The 25,303-nt window shown below is 42.1% G+C and overlaps 1 protein-coding gene across 1 annotated transcript in view; it reads left to right on the top strand.

The window, feature by feature from the left end:
• Positions 1 to 24,521, top strand: part of LOC124107291 (dehydrogenase/reductase SDR family member 2, mitochondrial-like) — a 58,313-nt gene extending 33,792 nt beyond the window's left edge. The window contains exons 7-14 of the mRNA XM_046465216.1: positions 18,997 to 19,145; positions 20,495 to 20,672; positions 21,469 to 21,570; positions 22,057 to 22,127; positions 22,938 to 22,989; positions 23,550 to 23,684; positions 24,055 to 24,110; positions 24,410 to 24,521. Of these exons, the coding sequence (XP_046321172.1) occupies positions 18,997 to 19,145; positions 20,495 to 20,672; positions 21,469 to 21,570; positions 22,057 to 22,127; positions 22,938 to 22,989; positions 23,550 to 23,684; positions 24,055 to 24,110; positions 24,410 to 24,521 (855 nt within the window). The remainder of the gene's footprint in view (positions 1 to 18,996; positions 19,146 to 20,494; positions 20,673 to 21,468; positions 21,571 to 22,056; positions 22,128 to 22,937; positions 22,990 to 23,549; positions 23,685 to 24,054; positions 24,111 to 24,409) is intronic.
• Positions 24,522 to 25,303: the final 782 nt, after the last annotated feature.

The following is a 25,303-nucleotide window of genomic DNA, read 5'->3' on the forward strand; positions in this document are numbered from 1 at the left end:
ATCCCAGTGGCTTGGAAGGCTGAGGCAGGAGATCGAGAGTTTAAAGCCAGCCTCAGCAAAAGTGAGGTGCTAAGCAACTCAGTGAGACCCTATCCCCAAATAAAATACAAAATAGGGCTGGGGATGTGGCTCAGTGGTTGAGTGCCCCTGAGTTCAATCCCCAGTATCAAAACAAAAACAAAAACAAAAACAAAACAAAACAAAAACCTTGTTTTTTTTTTTTAAGATTTGGGTCAGATAAAAAAGTATTTTTTAAAAAATATGTCATATAGGTCTACAGTCATGTAGTAATATTCCATTGTGTATATATATGTGAAGACTGAACTGGAGGGTTCCCTTTTGAGAAGATCCACTCACATAGCTCAGTTTCCCTTAGTTACTCACCAAGTAGGCTTTTCCACAGGGCTTCTAAAGACAGGGCTGCTGATTCTCCCTTGGATGCATAGTCCAAGGGAGCAAGGAAAAGCCATGATGTCTTTTTTGGCTTAGCCTAAGAAGTGACATGACATCTTACCCCCCATATGCTATCGTCATACAAATCAATCATGATACAATGTGGGAAAGAACAAGGATGTGACTACCAAGAGGAAGCAACCTTAGGACCATCTTGGTGCTGGCTACCATACCTATTGATGTCAGCCTGCATGTTCTCTTAGCAGTCAATGTAAACACTTAATTCTTTTCTTTTTTAAAAATTTATTTTGTATTCTGGTTTGTTATATATGACAGCAGAATGCATTACAATTCACATTACACATATAGAGCACAATTTTTCATATCTCTGGTTGCATATAAAGTATATTCACACCACTCGTGTCTTTATGCATGTACTTAGGGTAACGATGTCCACCTCATTCCACCCTCATTTCTAACCCATTGTCCCCTCCCTTCTCCTCCCAACCCTTTGCCCTATCTAGAGTTCATCTAATCCTCCCATGCCTCCCCTCCCAACCCTACTACGAATCAGCCTCCTTGTATCAGAGAAAACATTCGGCATTTGGTTTTTGGGGATTGGATAACTTCACTTAACATTATATTCTCCAACTCCATCCATTTATCTGAAAATGCCATGATTTTATTCTCTTTTATTGCTGAGTAATATTCCATTGTGTATATGCACCACATTTTCTTTATCCATGCATCTAATGAAGGGCATTTAGGTTGGTCCCATAGTTTAGTTATTGTGAATTGTGCTGCTAAAAACATTGATGTGGCTGTGTCCCTGTAGTATGCTGTTTCTAAGTCCTTGGGGTATAAACCAAGGAGTGGGATAGCTGGGTCAAGTGGTGGTTTCATTCCCAGTTTTCTAAGAAATCTCCATACTGCATTCCATATTGGTTACACCATTTTACAGTCCCACCAGCAATGTATGAATGTGCCTTTTCCCACACATCCTCGCCAACACTTATTGTTGTTTTTATTCTTAATAGCTGCCATTCTGACTGGAGTGAGACGAAATTTTGGAGTAGTTTTGATTTGCATTTCTTTAACTGCTAGAGATGTTGAACATTTTTTCATGTATTTGTTGATTGATTGTGTATCATCTTCTGAGAAGTGTCTGTTCAGTTCCTTGGCCCACTTACTGATTTGGTTATTTGTTTTTAAAACTACTTCATTCTGTCCATGGTTTTAAGTGTGACACTTGGTCATAGGTACACATGTGCAGACATCTGTATCTCCCAGAGGTCATAGTGGTAAGAATACTGTTTCTCTTTGCCATGAGTCTAGGCCAGAGAGCAAAACCTACAGACTCTGTCCCCTAGTGCCCAGTGCTCTTTGGTCCCCTTAATATATAAGCCCTCATAAAAGAAAAAACTGAATCCAGGAGGGACACAGTTCAAGCAAAGGTGCTCCTAACTGTGCTCTGCCTCCCCCCACCCCGGCCGCCCCCCATCCCACAGCACATACATCAGAAGCCCTATCTGTAGGGATCAGTGTGAAGAAATGGTGACAAAGTTGGTTTGGAGTGTGTTCTGATTGGAGGTGAGGTTATCCATCTTTCTGTCATATGAGAAGTAAATCTGAACACAGGGAGGCATCCATGAGGAGAAGAGAAGACACCAAAAGCCTTTCCCTTTACAGAGGACCTTCATGAAGTCCATGAAGTAGTGGTCCTGCATGGCCATGGACCTCATCCTCCAGGAGAAGGAAAGGGTAAAGGAAAGGAAAAAAATTTTTGAGTCTGTGGAGAAACCATCTACTTGGAATTTATACTTCCTGAAGACAAATAAATTGTTTGGGTTTGCACACCAGTTTCCTGTGATTTGGATTTCTGTGAGTTCACTTCTGGACTATTAAGGCTGAGGTGACCCCTGAGGTATTGCCCCTCCGGGCAATACTGTGCTGTCGAAGGTCTTTATCTTAGTAAATAGTAACAGCTGCTGTTTACTGCAGGATTACCACGACCTGGCACTGTCATCTAATTTAGCCTTTTCCCAAACTCAGAGAGGTGATATCATCATCTATTTTATGGGTGAAGAAAATGCCCTGAGGGAATGAACAACTTGTCAAGGTTGTTCTTAAAACTAGGGAGGAGATTCAAGCCCAGAAGAGCCAAAGCCTACATCCTAAATGCTCTTTTAAACTATCTACCATGCTGCGAGAGATGGATTTTTGCCAGTGATTGTCATTTTCTTCATAGGCTGTTAACAATGATCTCCACCAGTAATACCTTTGAAGTCTTTCTGGTCAGGAAAAAAGTGCTTCAGACCTGAACTCTGCCTGCTTGACATTCTCAGAAGCAGCTCACTCCTGCTCATCTGTTGTTGCAGGTGTTGGCAATGATGGAAAGCCAGCAGGCAGCCAGTACCACGGCGGTCATGGTAAAGCCATAGAATGAATAGAGTTTCTGTTTTCAATATTTCTGGATCACTTCATTGAAGGTGTGTCTCTTCTAAGCAGCATTTAGCTGGATTAAAACAATCTGATCTGAGACATGTCATTTTTATCTTTTTAAATGTGTCATTTTTAAATAAATGGATTTAATTTATTTGCATATTTGCAATTTCTGATGTATTTGAACCTATGACCTCTTTACCATTTTTTTTCTCTGCTTTTCTTTTTCTTTTCCCCTTTCTTGTCTTCTTTTGTATAATGGATATTTCTTGGTCTTTCTGTTGGTATAGAAGTAATACATTCTATTTCTACCTTTTTTTGTGGTTAGGTGAAATTTTTCTTTTCTTTCTTTTTAAACACATGAACTTAACTCTACTTTTCTACCAGGACCAGAAGTTAATTAAAATGATAATTCTCTTTCTCTTAAGACATAAAATATCTTAATTTCCCACTGCACAATTTCCTCTTAACTTCCATGGCATACTGGTCTAGTATTTCAGTTTTTTCACACTTTTAGCCTCTCAATAGTTATGATTTACCACTCACTGAGTAACAGACTTGCCAACATATTTTATGGCCCTCTCAGTCCACTACTGCTTCTTGGATTGTGTTCCTCCATTATGGTCCATGTTCTTTCTTGCTGAAGTAATACTTTCGAAGTTCTTTTAAGTCATTTTTGCACTCTGATTTCTCCAACAGAAATGCAGATTTGTCTTTAATTATATTGTTTGAGATTTGGTACTTTCCTTCAATTCTGGAAACTCTCAGCCATTATTTCTCAACAGGGCAATGTCTGGGAGCTGGGGTTGATGTTACATAGGATGGTCAAGAATTGATCTCTGAGGAGGTAACATGGGAGCTGAGACCTAAATAATTGTAAGAGGAGTGGTCCTGGTAGAAGACAGAACCAATGCTAGGACTTGGCACGATTCAGGGATTGAAAGAAGACCCATGAGCCTGGGCATGGTGAGAAGTGGGGCAAGAGACAAGGTTAGATCAGAGAAGGAGGTGGGGCTAGCTGTGTTAGGCTTCCTAGGCCCTTCATGGGAATTTGAGTTGAGAGAAGAAACTCAGTATGAGCTCTTGTGGCAGACACCTTGCTGTTCACCCAAATCTGTTTCTTCCTTTTAGCACTGTTATTTCCCTTGAAGTTAGATGTGTTCATATACCTGAGTTATAGAAATGGAATGAGAACAGATGTGAGATACATACTATTTTCTGGTCTTGATCTATAAAAAACTCCATGGGTGCTTCTCCATGCAATTTTCCCCTTTCTAGTGGACTGTGATAAAAACAACATCAATCTTGAAAGCCACTTGTTGCAGGTTGCAGGGTTGCCATCAGTGTGAGCACCTGAGTGACTGTATGGAGCAGAATTCTCATCTCCACCTTGAATTCAACCCTCCTGACCTGGATATCCCCGGGATGTTAATATGAAAGAAGTCAATATTAAACCATCATTTTTTTTTGTTTGCTATTGTAGCAGAGCCTTACTAATGCAGATAAGAGGACCTTCTCAAAGAACCCTGAAGTCCTGTGAGTCACACAAGGAAAGAATAGAAGGTTCAGAGTAATATTAAATTGCACAGATCAATAATATCAGAGATGCAATGGATTCCTGAGGGACTACTACTCCAGAAGCCCACTTTTTAGCAGATGAGGCAATTGTGGCCCAAAGAAAGCTGCTCTTCCTAAAGATATCCAATGGCAGAAACTGCATTATATACCAGAATCCTTAGGGTTCTTTCATTGGAACTGTAAGAAAGGAGGTTGGGAAGGGACAGGCTTGGAAGAGAGGGGTTCAATGGTTATTTAGGGCTCTGCTCTTCACTGATGCCTTTAGGATGTGTCAGCAAGAACTTCAGGTAGCTGCCTCTTTACATTGTTAGACAAACATTCTCTCCTTTTTTGTGGCTGAGAATACTCAACTCCTGACAGTGATACTTTGGGCTCTGTCTAAGTTAAAATGTGAAACAACAAAAATTTGTTAATTATAAATAGTGCTTTTATCAAACTCTCTTAAAAGGCATGGATGGAGTTTAGAAAACCAGATAGGGGTGGTGCAGTGCTTTGGGACCTGCTATAATGAGAACCATTGTCACCCTTATATCTGAAAAGGGTGTTAGTTTCCTATTGGTACTGTAACAAATTACCACAAACTTAGTGACTCAAAGCAACATGCATTTATTATCTTCTAATTAAGGGGATCAGAAATCTGAAACAGGGGTGGGAGATAAAGTTCAGTGATACAGAGCTTGTGTAGCATGTGCAAGGCCTTGGGTTCAATACCCACTACTGAAGAAAACAAACAAAATAGTCTGAAATGTGTCAGACGCTAATCAAGACGTCAGTTGGATTGTGTTCCATCCTGAAGGCTCTAGAGTAGGATCATTTCTTTGCCTTTTCCAGCTTCTAGAGGCTTCCTGCATTCCTTGGTGCATGGCTCTTCCACCTTCAAAGCTCACAATGGCTAGTTGAATGGTTCTAATGATGGCATTTCTTTGACTCTGACTTCTGCTTTCTGACCCTTGTGATTACATTGGACCCAAATGAATAATCCAGGATCATCTCCTTATTTCAAAGTTGATGATTAGTAACATTAGTTCCATCTGCAATTCTTGCTAGATAACCCAGCATATTCACAGATTTTAGGAATTAGGATGTGGCCATCCTTGGGAGCCAATTATTCTGCCTGCCATAAGGGGCAAAGTCAGGGACCAATTACTGGAACCCAGAGAAGGTAACTATTGGAAAGGGTCATTTGACAGAGTGACCTTTGGTAGAGATCTGGGTCTCCAAATTCAGCATGCAAATTAGTAACTGTCCCACTTGGCCTCAGGGGATCAGGAAGCTAAGGAAGGACTTGCTATACTAGTTGAGAAATCAATTCTGATTAACATCAGGAGCTAGGATTACTTTTGTTTAGGTGTCAATAAAGAGAATTTCCATAACTCAGGGCATTTATTTGGGCATTTCTTGGTGTTTCTATGCCCTATAACAACCAACAATGGAAATTACAGTAATCCACCATGGGCAGGGGAAAATAGGGACAGAATATCAGGTTTACTCAGCCAGGCTATCAACCTGGACCAGCCAGAAGGCTCGCAGGACACAGGGAAATTTAGAATAAGTCATGAAGGAGAGAGATGATTACTATCAATTTTGATCTGGGACCAGCTACAACAGCAAGGACTTGTTTCACTGAATTCTCTCAGGGGATGGCTACTGACACCACCTTAAGGGACTTTATGACTAATTGCACTATACCTCCCTCTTAGGGAAGGAAATAGGGTGTGTTAATGCTCACAAACAGCCCCCAACTGCAGAATCCCCACTTATAATATAGTACGGGTGTCAATATAGTAGGAGAGAATGAATGGATTTGAGTGGCACAAGAGGTGGCTTATGTATGGTTCAAATCTATGTTCCTCCTCTGATTTCCTCAGCATTGATAGCCTCCTGGACTCTACTGGCTCTAGTAGGGACTGACCATCACTTTCTCTGAGAACAGGCCATGCAGCTGAGCTGACATTCATGAACACAGAGTTTCTGGCTCCTCTCACCACTTCTAGACTTGAAAGAAAACTTCGATGACTCTCCCTGCAGAGGCGCTGCTGCCTAACAACACCTGGAGGTGAGAAGACAATTCCTGGAGGTCGAAACTTGACTTGTGGGACCCAGGAGACGGGAGAGATTCTGACAAACAAATTCCTCTTTCCTCCCTCCACCGCCTACACCTGAGCATCCTTTTTCTTTGCTGCCTGCTTGAGAACCATGTGTCAGATGCTTGCTGAGACTCTCTGTGGTCCTGGAGGCTTGTCATCAAGCGTCAGCCAGAATGGCAGGGTGTCAATTCATATTTCCTTTTGTCTTTCTTGGCTTTGTTTCTTCTTTACTCATCCTTGCTGCCCTCTCTTTGCAATTCCCAAGGGTGATGGTTAATTTCATGTGTCAATTTGGCTGGGCCATGGTGCCCAAATATGTGTTCAAAACTTGTTGTAGATACTTTTGTGAGGGAGTTTATAGGTGAGATTAACATTTAAATCAGTTGACTTTGAGTAAAGCAGATTGCCCTGCTAATGTGGGTGGATCCACATTGAATCCAATCAACTGAAGGCCTCAATGGAACCGAAGCTGACCTCCCCCTGATGAGAGGAATTCTGTAGTGACAGCCTTGGATCTGAACAGCAACATTGACACTAGGCTTGTGTCCAGCCTGCCAGCCTATTCAGCTTGGACTTGCCAGCTTCCATGATTGCATGAACCAGCTTCTTAAAATAAATCTCTTTCTATGTAAATGCACATCTTATTGGCTCATTTCTTTGGAGAAATCTGATTAATACAACATGGAGGCCTTCAGCTCTTTTGTTTTTACCACATTCTCTGTTTTGTAGAGAATTGGGCCAAGACAAGGACCCTGCCTTTCATGGAGGCCTCATCTCCAACCCCATGTGGATGTTAATATCCCAGTTCCTAGACCCTGAGGTCCATCACCATCTACTTACTTCCCTAGTTTCGTCTCTCCCTCACTATTCTTCAATCCTCTTTCTGGGACTTGAGAATTTCCTATTATTTATTAGGTCTTATTATTTTCTAATATAATTTCCTGGAATTAATTTCCTTTATTGCCATCCTCAATTATACATTTAAAATATTATTATGCATTATCTGTATGTATTTATAGTAGGAGGGTAACTTTGGAATTCCTCATGCAATTATATGTTGCCCTTTAATAGCGTTGTTCAATAATAATAAATGTTGTGTGCGCGCGCGTGCGTGTGTGTGTGTGTGTGTGATAACTTCCATCATATAGGGCTTCTATTTTCCTGTCCATTTCTACTAGTGTTGGGATATTTTCATTTTACTATAATAAATCACTTTATGGTGAATATATTAATGCACAAATTTCTTTAGGTATTTAGGTTTTTATGCCCTTAGTGAAGATTCCAAAAAGTAGAATCACTGTATCAAAGAATACAAACATTTTAAAATCCAAATCACTCTAAAAAATTGTGCCCGCATGTGATTTTAGTCTAGACACATCTTGATTGAAGTTTGTCATTCTCTTGTATCTTCCCACTTTGATCTGTTCCCCAAAGTGAATTCTTTAGAGAACTACTCTCATCCATTAAAGATTTATCTTTACTGGTATAAATTTCTGAGGGCAGACATCTGCAAATTTTATGTTTCTGGGTATAAGGACACAGTCATGTTAATGAACAAATATTCCATATATTCTTACCATGGCTAGACCCCTTTTTTTTCCTCAGTGTGGGGGATTTAACTCATGGCCTAGAACATACTAGGCAAGTACTGTACCACTGAGCTACACTCCAGCCCTATTTTTAATTTTGAGACAGGGTCTCACTAAGTTACCCACGCTGGCCTGAAACTGGTAATGAGATGGGCAAAGTCAGTTTCTATGAAGGATATGCAAAGCCACACACACACAAATATATATATGATTCCCAGCCAAGCACTAAAACAGACAATCTTCAAAACCATAGCTTTTCTTGAATCTGTCAGGTAGATGAGACAACTATCTGCAATGAATTATGAGTCATGACAAGACCCTTGGAGGAAAGATGGAACACTTGAACTGTTTTACTTTTGTCAAAGCATGGGAGGAAGAGAAGAGATGATTGCCATGAAAGTGGGAGAAAAGGAAACAACTAAATTTTTAATGAATCCTTAAAAGCCAGGATGGGCTATGATGGGAGTTTAGAGCCATTTCCTGGCTTTAGCACTATTGACATTTTGTGTTGGATAATTATTTGCTGTGGAAGGCCACTCCATGCCTTGTAAGATATTTCATGGCATTCCTGGCCTCTGCTTTTTAGAGGCCAGTAGCACTCCCTATCCCGGTTGTAACAATCAGAATATCTCAAGAATCCCTTGGAGGACAAAATCACCTTTGATTGAGGACTACTGGGGAAGAGACATGGGTTTCTGCACTCACTCATAAGCTTTTTTTTCTATGGGTCTCTCCAAGGGGTAATGGAAAAGACAAGGGAAGAGAGATTCCCAAATTAAGAGGCAGAGATTGTCAGACTAGATACAAAACATGACCCAACTAATACGTTGTCCACTGGAAACTCACTTCAAATACAAAGAGATAAAAGGTTAAAAGTTAAAAGATGGAAAGGATATGTCATGGAAGCTCTATTGAAAAAACGCTGGAAGAACTACTTAAGTGTCAATGTAAACTCCAGAACAAAAAACATTACCAGGGAGAAAGAGAAACGTTACACACTGAAAAGGGATCAAATTATCAAATAGATGTAACCATCCTAAATGTGCACAGATCCATAGAACTTCAAAAATAAACTAAAAAACAAAACAAAACATTAAATTGGAAGGAGAAATAGTAAAATCTGCTTTTATAGCTGAAGACTTCTACATCCCTATCTCAGCAGTTGACAAAGCAAGTAAACAGAAAATTAGTAAGTAGATGGAAGACCTGAGCAACACCATCAACCAGCTTGACCTGACATTCATATAATAATCCTCAACAAAAGCAGAATACAATTTTTTTTCCAAATATAAATGGACCATTAATCAAGGTAGATCATATACTGGACCATAAAATAAATCCCAATAAATTTAAAATGATTGAAATCATACAAGTATGTTCTCTGGTCCCAACAGGATTAAACTAGAAGTAAATAACAAAGATACTTGGAAAATCCCTAAGTGTCTGGAAATTGAATAACATACTATTAAGTGCCCATATATCAAAAAAGAGATCACAAGGGGTTGGGAATATGACACAGTGGTAGATTGCTTGCCTGGCCTGAGTGAGGCCCTGGGTTCAATCCCCAGAACTGAGATTGAATTAAAATGAAAGCACAATATGTTGAAATTTGTAGGATGCAAATGAGTTGAGTAATTCTCTCTTTTCAAAACAGTTTGATGATTTATTTCTGGTGGATAAAAAGCACCTATAAATCAGTCTCATCCTTGGGCTTTTACTGAGAAGGGAGAGAATGAAGGGATTTTTGCTAACTATTGATTTGCGTTTTTTAAGGTTTTCTATTTTCTCAAGTTTTCTTGAAGTTAAGCCGTCTGTTTATTCTCCCTCTGCAAATGTTATTCTCCCATGATCTCTTCCAGGAAGGAAGGTAGGGTGATGCAGGACAAGAGCCCTCCACTAGAATTCAGACACACATCTCAGCCTCTGCAGGGAGGATGGGAGGATCAGGGGACGTGCTTCCTCTTGATCATTCAGGCCTGCAAGTGTCCCCTTCCCAGTAAAGCTCACTCCGTAACCAGGTCTGTGACATGGAATTCATCCACAGCCCTGACATGCAACAGGGGGACTGAGAATAAACACACTGAACCAAATGCTATTTGTGCAGCCTCTTTTCCTTGGTCAGAGTCTCCCAGTGTGGTGTTTTTTTTTTTTTGCCATTTTTCAAGAATTAGCTTTTAGTTTTGCTGAATATTTCTATTGTTTTCGTCTTCCTGTGGAGATGGAAGGGTGGTTGATAGTTGTTGTTAGTTAGTTTGGTCGGTAAATTGGTTGTCATTCTTACTTCCCACTCCTTTCCACCAGTCCTCACCAGTGGAAATCAATATTTCCAGTTTAAAAAAATTTTTTTTAGATGTTGATGGATCTTTATTTTATTCATTAATTTATGTGTGGTGCTGAGAATCGAACCCAGTGCCTTACACATGCAAGCGCTCTACCACTGAGCCACAACCTCAGCCCCAATTGTCAGTTTTTAAATATATCCTTCCAGAAAGAACTTGTGTATTACTTATAAATGGTAATACACAAACTCCCTTTTTATGAAAGAGTCGCATATTGCATGACTGTTGTGTTACTTTTTCACTTATCATTATAAATCTGTGCATGCCAAGATCCCTCATTTTATCTGATGAAATTACAAATTGTATTTTACAAATGTTTACTATGCTGTGATCAATCTTTTGCTTGTATAGATAGTGCAATTAATACCATTTTTAATATATTACTTTTCTCATTTTAGCTATAGGACAAACTCTATCTTAGTACATTTGGGCTGTTATAACAAAATACCATGGAGTGGGTAGCTCATAAACAATAGAAACTAATTAATGTTCTGGAGGCTGGGAAGTCCAAGAACAAGCTGCCAGCCATTTCAGGGTCAGGTGAGGGTCACTTTCTGGTTCATAGACACTGCCATCTAATTTAAAAAACAAAACAAAACATAAAATAAAATAACCACAATAAAACAAAACTGTAAAACTTTTAGGAAGATGATTTGTTCATTCATTCAAAAATATTTATTGAGCTTGGTATATTTATTATACTGAGCACCAGCATGGTGTTGAGGGTATAACAGTGAAGTAAAAGGGAAAGTAGAGAGACAAGAGTATATAAGGCCTAGAAGGCTGTGGCAAGGACATCTGAAGGGCCTGCAAACCATTGGAGAATTTGTGCTAAAGAGTAACAGGATGTGACTGACTGTTTATAAGAATGCTCTCGATACTGTGCCAGAAGATAGACTGGAAAGATACAAGGAGGAAAGGGGAGTCCCATTGGAGACTATCTCAATAGCCTGGGCAAGGCATGATGACTTGACCTTGGGGGGTAGTGGTGGAGGTTGAAGGAGGTTGGATGTGTTCTGACATACTTTGAAGTTGGGAAAGATATAATTTGGTGGCACTGGAGAAAAAAGAAGTCCAGTGTGAAGACTGTTAAGGCCTGAGCACCTGGGTTAACAATAGTGCCCTTTAATAAGATGTTTAGCTCTGGGAGGGACAGACTGTGTACTAAGAGGCTACTTTCCACTCTTAGTAACATGGTGTTAGACATGTTAAGTGAGAGATGCTTATTGGCTGTCAAATGACCTGCTGGATAGTGCCTGAGTCTGGAGTCAGGCAAGAGGGTGAAGCCTGAGATGTCATTTGTGAGTGGTTAGTCTATAGGTGGCATGTAAGTCATGGGGCTGGGTGGTGTCCCCCAGTGAGTTTGCCTTCACAGAGGAAAGAAAAGTCTGAGGTCTGAGCCTTGGAACTCCAATTTTAGAGATGGTAGGAAGAGAAGGAACTAGTCAAAAGGAGTAAGAAGAAGCATTTTCTGAGATTGGAAGAGAACCAAGAACGTTTTCGAGAAGGAGTGGATTAACATAATCCCCAAATGTGGATGTGTCAAAGGCTGCCCAAAGGCTAAAATGAGAACTGAGTGTTTATCATTGGATTTAGCAAAATGGAGATTATCTGTGACTTTGATGGTAGTTTCAGGGGAGTGGTGGTGAGGAAAGCCTGTTTGGAGTAGTTTCAAGAAAGAACAGGGGAAGAGGAGGTGGAGAGGATGTGTATATGATCTTTTTTGAGGAGTTTTCCTGTGAAGAGAACACGAAAAATGGGATGGTAGTAAGCAGAGAGGGATGCATTTTTTACAGATAGGAAATACACAGAGTGTTTGCATGCTGCTAGAAATGATCCAGTAAAGAACAATATCCTTGAGGAGATGAGGAGGAATGGGATCCAGGGAAAGAGCGAAAGCATTGGCTTTACTTGGGAGCACTGGCAGTTTATCCATATAACAGAAGGGAAAGAGAATTTGGAACACGTATAGGGGATTGGTAATACTCTTTTAGATTGATTCTATGTCCTCGGTGCAGTAAGAAGCAAAGTCATCCGCTAAAAATGAAGGAGTGAGAGATGTTGAAAGTTTGAGGAAGAGGAGAAGTTATGAGATAATTATCCATAAAAAATAAAGGAGTGAGTCAATAAGGGGGTGAAGTAGAATTGAAGGACAGATACCAAGAATGTCTCCTAAGGTCAGGGTCAGGAGTTTAGAGAAAGACCCTTCCCACGCTTGTGTTTTTCTATAGAGAACATCATTTGCTCATGTGCTATTGGAGAGTAAGTGGAGAGTTGTATTTATTCAGTGTTGGAGTTTCTCCAGTAGAGATCAAGGGAGGAAGGGAGAGAGAGAGAATAAGTACCCATGTGAGAGGAGACCATAATGATAGAATATGGGTTTTAAGCTGGACAGTGTGAGAGCTGAGGGCATGAAGGAGTGAGAAAAATTAACAAATAGGCAGGTCAGTGGATAGCAGGTTCCACTAGGCTTGAAGAATTATTAGAATCAGAATATTGGAGGACATGTGTTGAAAATTAGATAATAGTAAAAGAGTGAGATGCTTGTCATCAAGATAATGGAAGGAGTTGGGTGCAGTGACAGTCTGTAATCTCAGCGGCTCAGGAGGCTGAGGCAGGAGGACCATGAGTTTAAAGCCAGCCTTAGCAAAAGCAAGGCACTAAGCAACTCAGTGAGATCCTGTCTCTAAATAAAATACAAAATAGGTCTGGGGATGTGGCTCAGTGGTCCAGTGTTCCTGAGTTCAATCCTTGGTACAAAAAAAAAAATAACAGAAGGAGTGATGTTATTGGTAAGAGCAGTGTCTCAGGTGTAACTGTGGAAGCAGGTGGCATAGGGAAGGGAGAAGATAGGATCACTAGGAACGCAGAAGTCAAGGGACTAAGAAGATCATACATGTGGATATTGAAGTCATAGTAATTAAGATGGAGCTAGCACTAGAGAGAGACAATGGACCAGGTGCTAAAATCTTCAAGAAAGGAGGAGTGGGAAGCTGAAGATCTGAGATGACTGCAAAAAGCGAGGGTGAAATGAATAAAGTCTACCAATACAGGAATAGTGTCAAGAATACACAAATACTCTTAAAATCAACAAGAAGCAGACAGGCAATCGAATAGAAAACAGAGAACAAACAGGCAAGCTGCAGATGAGGAACCCTGAATGGTCATCAGACATGGAGAGAGGATTAACCTTGCTGGTGGCCAGGAAAATGCAAAATAAAACAAGATGCTCTTTCATGTTTGTCCAACTGACAAAAGTGAAATGTCTGAGAGTATGAGCTCCAGGAACAATGGGCAGGAATAGGAGCTCTCATTCAAATATAAACTGGTACCACATGGCTTTGGAAAACAGATTTGTTCCTATACAGGAAAGATCAAGATACATGTATCTTTCAACAGAACCTCCTCCTTCCAGAGATAAACTCTAGGGAAAAGCAAACACATGTGTGATGCAAGGAGATGTGCACAGGATGTTTATGGCAGCATGATGTATAATAGATAAAAACTTAAACGACTTAATGTCCCTCAACAGGAAAATGGATAAGCAAATTGTGTATATTCAAGTAATATTCTGTTTTATGGCAGTGAAAGTGAATAGGCTAGAGATACATGTGTACTGATTCAATTCTAAGAATATAAGGTTGCTGGATGCGGTGACACAGCCCTGTAATGCCTGCGACCTTGGAAGCTGAGACAGGGGGATTGCAAGTTCAAGATCAGTCTCAGCAATTTAGTGAGACTCTGTCTCAGAATAAGAAAGGGTAGGGTTGTAGCTCAGTGTTAGAGCACCCCTGGTTTCAATTCCCGGTACAATAAAACAAAGACAACAACAATAAAGGTCTCCAAAAATGACTAAGTTGCATAATGATAAAATTAATGTGACAATATCATTTTTGGTAAAGTTTAAAAGCAAGCAAAATTATATGAATTATTTATGAGCGCATGTGTAGTAAAAATGTAAAAGCATGGACAAAAACTGTCCACACAACTTCTGGACAGTGACCATCTCTGGAGAGGGCAGAGAGAGGGGAATCTGATCTGGAAGAGTGCAAAAGGGGGTTTCTATTCAATTTGTAATATTTTCTTTTTAAAGTAAAAGTTGATGCAAATAGGAGGGAATGTTAATAGTTGTTAAATGTGGGTGATAGCTGTACTATGCTGTTTTTTCCCCCATGAATTCAAATATTTCATAATAGATGAACTGAGTATGCAAGGATGAAACTTCCAGAGAAGGGCTAAACCCCACTGTCAATTTGCAAGCATTTCTGAGAGCCAAAGAGTTGCATAACAGTGCCCTTGATGTTAGAGCACTTGCAGAGAAAGAGCAGAATTTCCAAATGGATGTCGGAAAGAGGAAGATGCCATTGGTAGAAACATCTAATGTATCATAACAAACATTTCTCAAGAGAAGTCAGAAATGGTACTGGTGATTTGATTGAATTTGGCAAAAATTTGAATTTGGTTGAATTTGCCAAAAACCTGAGGAAATATTTCCCCATGGCCATAGCTCTCTAAGACTTTAATTGGTGACAGCATTATCTTAGGCTCTCTAAGACTTTAATTGGTGACAGCATTATCTTAGGCTCTCTCTTGGCCAGAGTCATTTGGATACATATCTTTTCCTATTTGGTGTGATATTTATTTATTTAACAAATTGGTACTGATGGCTTCCTTGGCACCTGGGAATGCCTCCAGGATTTTTCTTTACCAGGAAACTGGGGCAGCTCTGAAAGCAGGATATTGCCTTAGGAGGAGTTATTTGGGGTTATTAGAGGTGGTTTTAAGTACATAGTATTTTACTGAAATGATGTCATGACTCATCAAGAGGGCTTGGAGTGTGGTGGGAAAGGAATAAGGTGAGCTTAAGGGTGTGTCTGAACTGACAAGGAAGACTAGGGTAGAACTCTTATATAATGGACTCCTGGAGCTAGCCACATAGCTGCATGATTTCAGAAAAGCTGAGTCCATTGGTCCCAGGTAGGTATGCTTGTTCCCTCTCTGGGTCCCCCTGGGGACAGTAGGCTGTAAGGCTGGAGCTGCCAGAGGCCACTAGGATACACACTTCTTTTCTCAGCACAGTTCTGTTCGTCAAGGCTCTCAGGAGACTCTGTGGTCAGTGAACTCCACTGGTCACCACCAGGAGTGTCAGACTGGAAAGGGAAGGTCTTAAGGCCTGAACTTGAGTCCTTATTTCTTTTGTATCCAGAGACAAAAGGTCAAATCCACATTCTCCTCTGCAGTAGCAAGTCTCAGATACCACCATAGATACTTGTGAGCTGAGCTATCCCCACTCTCTGAGATGCTGGGCCGTTGTGGAATATCCTTCGGTTTGGGTTTATCTGATGTTTTCTTCATGATTGGCTTTGGGGAAAATACCACCGGGTATGACTTATATGGCGCTGATCATATGGTTAATGGCTGGGAAGTGTCTGTCATGTTTCTCTACTGTAAAATCCCTCTTTTCCCCTCTCCTATATTCTTTGGAAATGAGACTGCAAGTCCAGCTCACCTTCAATGTGATTAAGATCCCCTTCTTATAATATCTGCATATAATATTTGGAATTTTTCTGTAAAGAAAAATTTATTTATTTAGTTACTTAGTTATTTACGCCATCACTTAGTTATTTATTTAATCTTTTTTGTTTTTTTGATAGTAGTGTGAACACACATATATTTATTTTATACTTTGGGTTAAAATAAATCAACAAATTGAGTTAAAATTCAATACCTTATTTTCTTGCTCAGATTCGTCGAGTTTTGGCTACTGGGATCTCCGAAAGTTTGGCTCCTGTGTTCTTTTGCTATGCCTCCAGTCCTTTGGTTTTCAAATGTTTATTTATTTATTTAGCAATTGCTTGTTTTCTGGCACTAAAGATGCATTTTTCCTTTCCTAGCCCGAGGATCTGCTATTTCTCCAAGTAGTAACTGGAAAAATCAACTTTTAAATGTAAAAATAATGTATGCTTTTTTCATGGGAAATTAATACAAGGGAAAAAAATTCAAGAATTAAACCATAGTTTTGTGACCAAAAGAAAACCATTTTTAGAATCTGATATATTTTTCTATTCTCTTGTTTTTATTTCCAAATTCATGACTTCTGCTTTAATTTATATTTTCATTCTTTTCACTTGAGTTTGTCAGCATTTATCTTTTATTAACTTCTTAAATTGAAATATTATTTTATTGTTTTAAATTATTTCCTTTCTGGAAAAAGAAATGTATTTAAGGCTGCATTTTCTTCTCTGGGAATTGCCTTGATCATGTCCCGTGGCATTTGTTCTTCTGCAAAGTCCCACCCCAGCTATATTAGTTTATTAATAATTTCTTTAAAGGCTTCATCTCCAGACATGGTCACATTCTGAGGCATTGGTGATTAGGGCCTGGACATATGACTAGTGAGGGGACATGATTTAGACTTCAACACTCCTTGAGATGAACAAGATTGAACTTGCTTTGAAAGCCAGAGATTTAGATAGAAAGTGCATGATTGTTTAAAGCTTTGATGTAGAACAGATGTGAACTTGTCTATTTTTAGAGACTTATGATTTTTTTTCCCTCTAGGAAAGGTCAGGTTAGCTTTCTGTATTAATTCCCTACTTAATGGTGCCTAAACCACTCAAAAAATGGAATAAGAATTAAATCAAGGTGAAAAATGGGCACTAAAGAAATGATTACCTCTTCTAGACATTAGGGCCCAGAAAGAAGTTTGTCTTCCTGAGCATGACTGTCATTTATTTACATAAAATTACTAATTTGTTAAAACCTCCAGGAGCCCTCTTTCATCCCTGGCCTCACTCTTTATTCCACCTTATCTAGGTCCCTTCTGTGCTGGTCACCTCTCTATTTTCATTACAGGCCCAATCTCACTAGATTCTATGCCTGGATAGCTTCTCAGGCTGTTATAGTCCCAAGCACCATCCCACTTCCCCCAAAGGCCCTGTATCCCTCCTCCAGCCCTGGGCTGCCGCTCTCAGTCCTTATAAATGATATATCAGTTCTTTGGAACAGGCTTTTGTGTCTCAAGAGCCAAGATTGTGCCTGCAAACTATTTCTGCTCAGAAGCAGCCCTCACCAGTAACTGATGGGAGTTGGAAATATAACCCATGGAGGTGGCTAGTGGTTCTGGTTTGCTTGGGGTTCCCTGGAATGCAGATCTTTCAGTGCTAAACCTGTAATCCTGGGAAACTGGAATAACTGGCCACCCTAAGTCTCCAGTTCCCTTGGATTAACTCTGAAATTTGAAACACTTGCTCAGAATTTCTTAGTAGGATTGAGCTCCAGTTGCTCATAGAGATAACGTATTTGATTATGTGTCCTTGGTCATTTAAATTCTTTTCCATCCCACTCTCTTCATTCTCCTAGCATAGCTTCCCAGGGCCACCTCCAAAACAACTACTTGCCTTGCAGTAAGTAAGGAAGCCTTAGATAATTATTGCTCCTTGGTCTCCCATTAGGTGGTGAGGGGTTTGAGGTGAATGTTGTGAGCTGAGAGACAGCTGTTTCAGGTATGAGGTGAGACTGATGTGGTTACAATGACACAAGGCCATGAGATCTTTGGGCAGGTAAGCATGGACAGTATGGACTGGAGGTCAGAAGGAAGCAGGGATAGATGATCTATGAAAGTTTTTTGAACGTAGGGAGTAACTGGACTTTATTTAGAGTTGATTGAGAGTCATGTGTGGTGAGGGGAAGCAACTTGCCTGTCAGACATGCTGATCAGTTTAGATCTCTGACAGGGAGGCTACTACTGTTTCTTTAGGTGAGGACCTGAAGAGAGAGAAGGTTGCAGCAGGCTAGGGAAAGGTCAGAAACCGAAGATGTTGAGAAAAAAACAAGTTCAATGCTCAAGGGCTGGGGATATAGCCTAGTGGTAGAGCACATTCTTAGCATGTGCTAGACCCTGGGTTCCATCTCCAGAACCACCAAAAAAAAATTTTTTTTTTTTAAAATATACAAGTTCAATGTTCCAATGTTGGCTGTGTAGAGGAAGTACAGAGGTAACTCTGAGAAGAATATAAAGCCAGGAATGATGGTGCACAACTAAAATCTCAGCTATTCAGGAAGCTAAAGCAGGAGGATCTCAAGTTCAAGGCCAGGCTGGGCAGCTTAGTGAGACCCTGTCTCAAAATGAAAACTAAAAAGGACTGGGGATATGGCTTAGGGATAGAGCACTTGCCCACTATGCATGAGGTTCAGAATCACAAAAAGAACAAAACAAAAACAAAAGAATATGGTGATAGTCTTTATTTGGAGGTGTGGAGATGGGTTAGGCAAGTACCCCTTAGGCTTCTACCATGAGCCACTGCCATGCTTGGCCCTGTCTGCCTCAGTGGGGTAGTTCACTATAGGTCAGGGGAGCCTGCCTGGGGAGTTGGCCACAGAAAGGACATGGATGGCTCTATAGCTTCCTGGTAAGTTTGGAGGATGGTGGGACACCTATCAGAGACTTCAGTGGAGTCTCCCTGGAGGATGCAGGACGACACAGGTCCTAATGTGTTCTGTAATGTAATGTCTTCCCAGGTTCTTCCCCTGAGAAGTTTTGTGTTCAGGAAGATGGCCAGATAACAACTTCCACCCATGTTCAGGGCGTTATCATGGACCTTGAGGGGTCTTCATTGCTCCTCCATCCCTCTATCAACAAGAATGTTCAGTGAAAGAGCAGATAAGAGCCGCTCCCTGGCTGATAAAGTGGCGGTGATCACCGGATCTACTAAAGGGTGGGTGAATGGAAGTCCCTGACTGCCTCATGACCAGATGTCACTAAAGTCATGCTCATCTCAGGTATCCCTGCCTGCTCAGGGTCCCTACGTCATCACACAGCTTTGGTATTTAACTCCACATCTCTCCCTAAAATATCTGGTTTCTGAGCTCCAAGAATGAGGTGGTCAGAAAACCAGTTATACTGAGTCAATCAGAGCAGCTGTGAAGATAGTCTTTACCATTTACTGGCTGGGTAATCCCCAGATATTTAACTTATTGCCACCAGGATAGCCCTCTTGCCCACATCCTTCATAGCCCCGTGGCCACGGTCTTTTGGCATCCTCATCAAATAGAGAGAAGCCCAATTCCTATTGTGTTTCAGACTCAGGGGTTTCAGTGACAGCAGAATGCCCACTGGCACTGGGGAATAGGCAGGGCAATGTCTCAAGAGCAGTGCCAAGAGTTTTCATGGACAAATCTTCATTTCTTCCTGTGTCCCTTCAAAGCCATCCTCTGAAGGGACAGAAGCCAGGCTTTCATGTGCTCTGGCTGCCAGAATGAGCGGCAGTCTATAATAAGTCCTTACCACAGGTAGAAGGAGGGGAGGTTTCTGGATTTTGTGCTTTAGGGGCATCATCTTCCTTTTGACCTTTTGTGGTCTATAATAGCACCAATTTAAACCACTGTATTTTAGAATTGTTTAGTAATTATAGACTTCCCAGATCCCTGTGGTGTTTTAAACCTTTGTGTGTGTTCCCAATACTTAGCCTCCATAATAGATGAATACTTTCAAAATTCCAAGCTACCTGGATGGTTTCTACAGGATAGTGGGAACATGCTTTGTGCCCTTCCTTTATCTTAACCAGACCAAGTCAAGAGTGCTCAGCCCTCCTTAATGTAAGGAAACAGGCAGAGAGCATGCTCTTCAGCAGAAAAGTTTTTAAGCTGCAGAGCAGAGCAAAGCTGTTAGGCTTAGAGAAATCACGATTTATGCCAGAACTCTCTGATTAGAACAAAGGGAAAAAATGCTGGGCAGTTAAAAAGACTCTCTACAATTTAGGCCTGGTGCCCAGCAAGTTTACAACTGTTCTGATGGAACATTACTTTTTAAAGCTCCTTTCAGCAAATTTGATATGGAAATATCCTTATCTATAAAATATTATTATTGTACATAAAGTTGTGAGAATTAAATGAGGGAGCTTTTGTGAAGACCTGATATGTAGTAGGCATTAAATAATTCCTTTTCCCTGCTCAGAGGATTTGGAGGCGGCTCTTAGACAACATCAGGAACTCAATCTGCATCTAAGTATCAGGTTTGAGAAAGCAGTTTGGGGAGAGGTGAGGTCATCTTATTCTCTATCTGCAGGATTGGCTTTGCCATCGCCAGGCATCTGGCCCAGAATGGGGCCCATGTGGTCATCTGTAGCCGGAAGCAGTGGAACGTGGACCAGGCAGTGACCACTCTTCAGAAGGAGGGACTGAGCGTGACAGGCACTGTGTGCCATGTGGGGAAGGCTGAAGACCGAGATAGACTGGTGGCTAAGGTGAGAGGCTGAGGAATGGATCAGATGGGAATATGCAGATCCAGCTCTGGCAAGAAGAGTCGGGGTCTCTAGCACTGGATTCTAGGCCAATAACATATGCAGCCCAGGACAGGGACCTGGTCAGAGAATAAGCAAATGGACACCAGAAGTTTGCTGACAGGAGGGAACCTTCATGGTTAGACTAGAGCCATGCCAATCTGATGACCAAGAGCTGGGCATGACACAGCTCTTGCTTGAGACTCAGAACCTCAGATCTTGCCAGAGCTGCTGAATTGGAATCTGCATTTTTACAAAATCTTCAAGTTAATCCAAGTTCATGTTGAAGTCTAAGCAGCACAGCTCTAGTACCTATGTGTGCTGAGTTAGGAGTTTGCTAGACTACTCTGGGGTAGGAGATTTTCCTATGGGACTACCCTTAGAAGAGGCAAGTTGTGAACCTGATGGGATGTAGAATGGGCATATGCTTTTGATGTTAGATCGAAGGAAGAATCTTTCAGAGCAGAGGAAGCAAAGAGAAGGAAATAATTATAAATGGAAGAGATGAAAGTGGGGATACTTCATAAGTGAAGATCTGGGTCAGTGGGGCCCAGGGACCAACCAGGTGTCCTATGGGGGCAGAAAACTGATGTTTCTAAAGAGGAGAGGCATAATCAGTTCAGTCCACTTCTGATTGCCAGGATCTGATTCTGCTCCTGGACAGCTCCAGGATGGCCAGACAGGGGTTAGATATTTCCTCTGGGTCATTTTTACCATTTATCCATTCCTTCATTCATAGCTTATGTCATTTCTTCCACAGGCCCTAGAGCACCATAAGGGCATTGATTTCCTGGTGTGTGTGGCGGGGGTCAATCCCTTGGTGGGGAGCACTCTGGGAGCCAGTGAGCAAGTCTGGGACAAGGTAAGGACTGGGCGTAGGGTTTTACCCATCCTGCATGGCACACTATCCACATATTTGCACATATGCATGTGCGCACATAGCTCCCATATACCACCATCAATACAGGCTCTAGTGGATGGGATTAGGGCTCACTGGAGCCATCAGTAGGCTCAATGGGCACTGACCATGTCCATCCTATACCAGTCTTCAGAAACTTCCCCTATATGGACTCTCTTTGTGTTGGTCCCAGCTGTAAAGTCCTGAGATGCCAGATTTCTGGATCTGTTCATGGCAGAGACCCTCTCCAGCTCAGGTGTCTGAAGCTATCACAATCTGGACTCTCAAATTGGCTGTCCCAAGAAACACAGTGCCCTGGCTACTTGCCACAGTTATGGAGCTTCATTCCTGCTCTGACCATTGATCTCCAAGTGACCAGGGAAAATGGGCCCTGAGCAGATGGAATTGCTCTCTCCCCGCTGCCTTTCTCTATATTCTTTCTGATTTCAGATCCTGGGCGTGAATGTGAAGGCCCCGGCCCTGCTGCTGGGCCAGCTGCTGCCCCACATGGAGAACAGGGGGTGAGGGCATGAGAGGAATGGGTGGGGCATACACTGGTCTTTCCTACCCCAAGAAAGCACTTGGGGCAGGGGCCCATGAAGTAGAGGATTATGGGAGAGATGGCAGGTGTATCTTTTGGGAAACATTCTGTTTCCAGACCTACCTTCCTTCCCCAAGGATGTGACAGTTGTGTTGAAGAGAAGCATTGGCTGGGAGGAGTCAGAACTTGCCTTTCTGTTCCTTAAAGGATATTTCACGAACCCTTAGATTATTACATCACAGAAAATGGCAGGGATTTTGCCCCTTGAGTGGTAGTTGCAGGAACAAAGTTTCCAGAGAGAAGCAGCCTGGGGTCCCCTGTTCCGATTCCCTAACTCTTACCCTCCTCTCTGGGCCATCTCACCTGTTTCCCTTCTGGTCAGAGACACTGTGGGTTTGCTCTTTCTCACCTTCCCCTGCAGAGCCTGGCTCTTCTGTGTCCTGTGGCCACCAAGAGGCAAGCCAGGCTGGGACTCATGAGTGACACCCTGACCCCACAGGAGTCTCTATGACACATGAACATTACTGGGATTCTGCTTTCTGGGAGTGCTGCCTCTCACTAGGCAGGGCCCCAAGGGACACCACTCTGGCTGTGCTTATTGGGTGGTACTGACATTTAACTTAAAGGTCCAGCTTCTCCCCAGTGTTCCAAATTGTTCCCCAACACTTATGCTTTTCACCATGAATACTGAGCTGGTTTTCTTTTAGTGTGGGAGTATAATTCCCTGGCTCATATAATCTCTTAGTTGACCTCATCTGTCATCTTATCCTATTTCCTTTTCTCCTCATAGGGGAGGCTCTGTGGTTCTGGTCTCATCTGTGGCAGCTTATATGCCAATATCAGTGAGTATGAGATCCTCAGGTGGAGCTCGGGGGGCATCTGAGTTGGTTTCTTGTGAGACCCTGCAGTGGGGTGAGGGGGAACTGGCTGTTGATACCAGGTAAAGTGGGCTTGAGATGTGTACCAGTAGCCTAACGCCCTGAATGCTACAGGCCGGGTATTATACTCTCATTCTGTCACGTTATCTCTGAAACCCAGGGTGTTAGACCATTTAGTCAGGGTAAGCATAGTTAGTTTGCATTACTGCAAGGACTGGACCCTGGATCTCCTAATTCCAGTTTCCTAAGTGGATGTTCTAAAGTGCAGTGCTGCTCTCTCTGTGTCAAGTTTGGCCACACATGGCAGCAATTTGCTGACATTTCCTTAAGTATGAGGAGCCCCTTCATCTCAGAATTTCACTCCTTGAAAATCTCTGTGAAGACTTGAGGGGTGGGGGAGGGATTTTTGTTGGGGCCTAGAGTCAGGCATATCTTCTTAGTCTGTGACCCAGGGTCACAGTTTTGTTTGAATAAGACCCTTCTTCCCATGCAGAATTATTAGTTTTCTTCCTTTTGCTTTATAGAAGCTGGGAGTCTATAATACCAGCAAGACGGCCTTGTTGGGCCTCTGTAAGTCTCTGGCTGTGGAGCTGGCTCCAAAAGGCATCCGAGTGAACAGCATAGTACCAGGAATAATCAAGACCGACTTTATTCAAATGGTGACTATGACAATGGCTTCTGCTCCCAGTCCCCACAACCACAGTCTCAGTGGTCCTTTCCATGGCTGGGCTCCTGTCGGAATTGGGCCCCCAGAGACCACATACCTACTAGAGCCTCAGTCCAGGCTCATCACTGAGAGGCTGTGTCCTCTGGCTTCAGAACCAGCAGCCCCCCCTTTCCTGCAGAAGAATGGGGGTCTTAATCCTCTGTGGGGAGCAGACCAGAGCCCTACCTCACTGTCAGAACAGGATCTTCCCCCAGAGAGGCATTAGCTGGCCATGATGCTCTTCCCATCCCCCCACCCCCAAATCCATCCCCACCCCTACTAATATCCTTCTGCCTAATGCTGACTCTGAAATCTTTCCCTAGGAGAAAACATTGTCGTACACGCCATCTGATTTGAACAAAATCTATGGATTGCAGCGGTAGGTGGGGTTTGGGGCTTTAGAGGTCAGTGTCTACCTCAAGGGAAATTCAATTTCAAGAAGAGACAGATCCTTGATCTTCTTTCAGTCTACTGGCTGTTCTCCTTTCTAGGGGGGCACAGCACAGTCCTGGGTTGGGGGCAGAAGGGTGGATGTGAGCTCACTATGACCATCCGTGGAGCCTGGTGAGGTATTGGCTTATTGGGGTGAATGCTAGGCCACCTCTGGCCCAGCAAAACCTGAGGTCACAGTTCAATACTGCAAAGGCTGTGACCTCAGCTCTTCTCTGTTTTATTCAGGCTTGGGGAGCCAGAGGACTGTGCGGGGATTGTATCCTTCCTGTGCTCTTCAGACGCCAGCTATATCACTGGGGAGAACATCACAGTGGCTGGCTACTCTCCTAAGCTGTGAAGAGAGTGTGATGCTAAGAAAGTGGGGCTGTGGTCCTCAGTGGAAAATGAGGGGTTTGGCAGGGAATAGGGAGGTGGGGAGCCTTAGAGTCTGTAGCATCCAGGGTCAGATCGGGAAACTTGCTCAGGAAACTAGAAGGCAGGTGTTGAAACTTTTCATGTGAAAATAAACATTTTGAAACATCTAATCTGAGCTCACTCCTGTTTTGGCTAGTAATACATGAGCAGTCCCCTTGATCTAGAAGCCACTCCTTGATCAGTCTCTTCCCTTTTCTCTGTCCCTCATCCCTAAGAATTTTTACCCCTCCCTCCCCCCCTTCATTCCTTTCCCATGGAGTTGGAAATTGGGCTGTATACTTCCCATCTTTCCCTCCAGATCTACTTGTCTATGCTTGTCTACTCAGTGCCTTAGGAGGACCCGTGGCCTGCACTGATGGTCCCTAAACCTCTGGCCTGCATCTGGGTTTGGTCAATGGGAGGCACTAACAGGAGACTGGAAGGCAGAGGAGAGTGAGATCAGATAATTTGTTTTTCAGCCTCCCTTCTGATTGCCATATATGGGCTATTCTGTCTGCAGCTTTCTGCAGGTAGATTTCCATAACCACGCCTACCTGTCCTTCAGGCCTGCCTTTGGCCCTGAGGTGCTGCTTTATACCTTATTGGATGTGCTAAATTCTGTCCACTCATTCGTAATTGCTTTTTGTTTAAATTACATTTAAAACCTTTTTAACTGAAACATAAAAATTGTACAAATATGTGGAGTACAATGTGATGTTTTGATAC

This window comes from Marmota monax, unplaced genomic scaffold (assembly GCF_021218885.2).
Source record: "Marmota monax isolate L192 unplaced genomic scaffold, Marmota_monax_Labrador192_F-V1.1 WCK01_AAM20220418_F8-fsc00079, whole genome shotgun sequence".
Lineage (NCBI taxonomy): Eukaryota > Metazoa > Chordata > Mammalia > Rodentia > Sciuridae > Marmota > Marmota monax.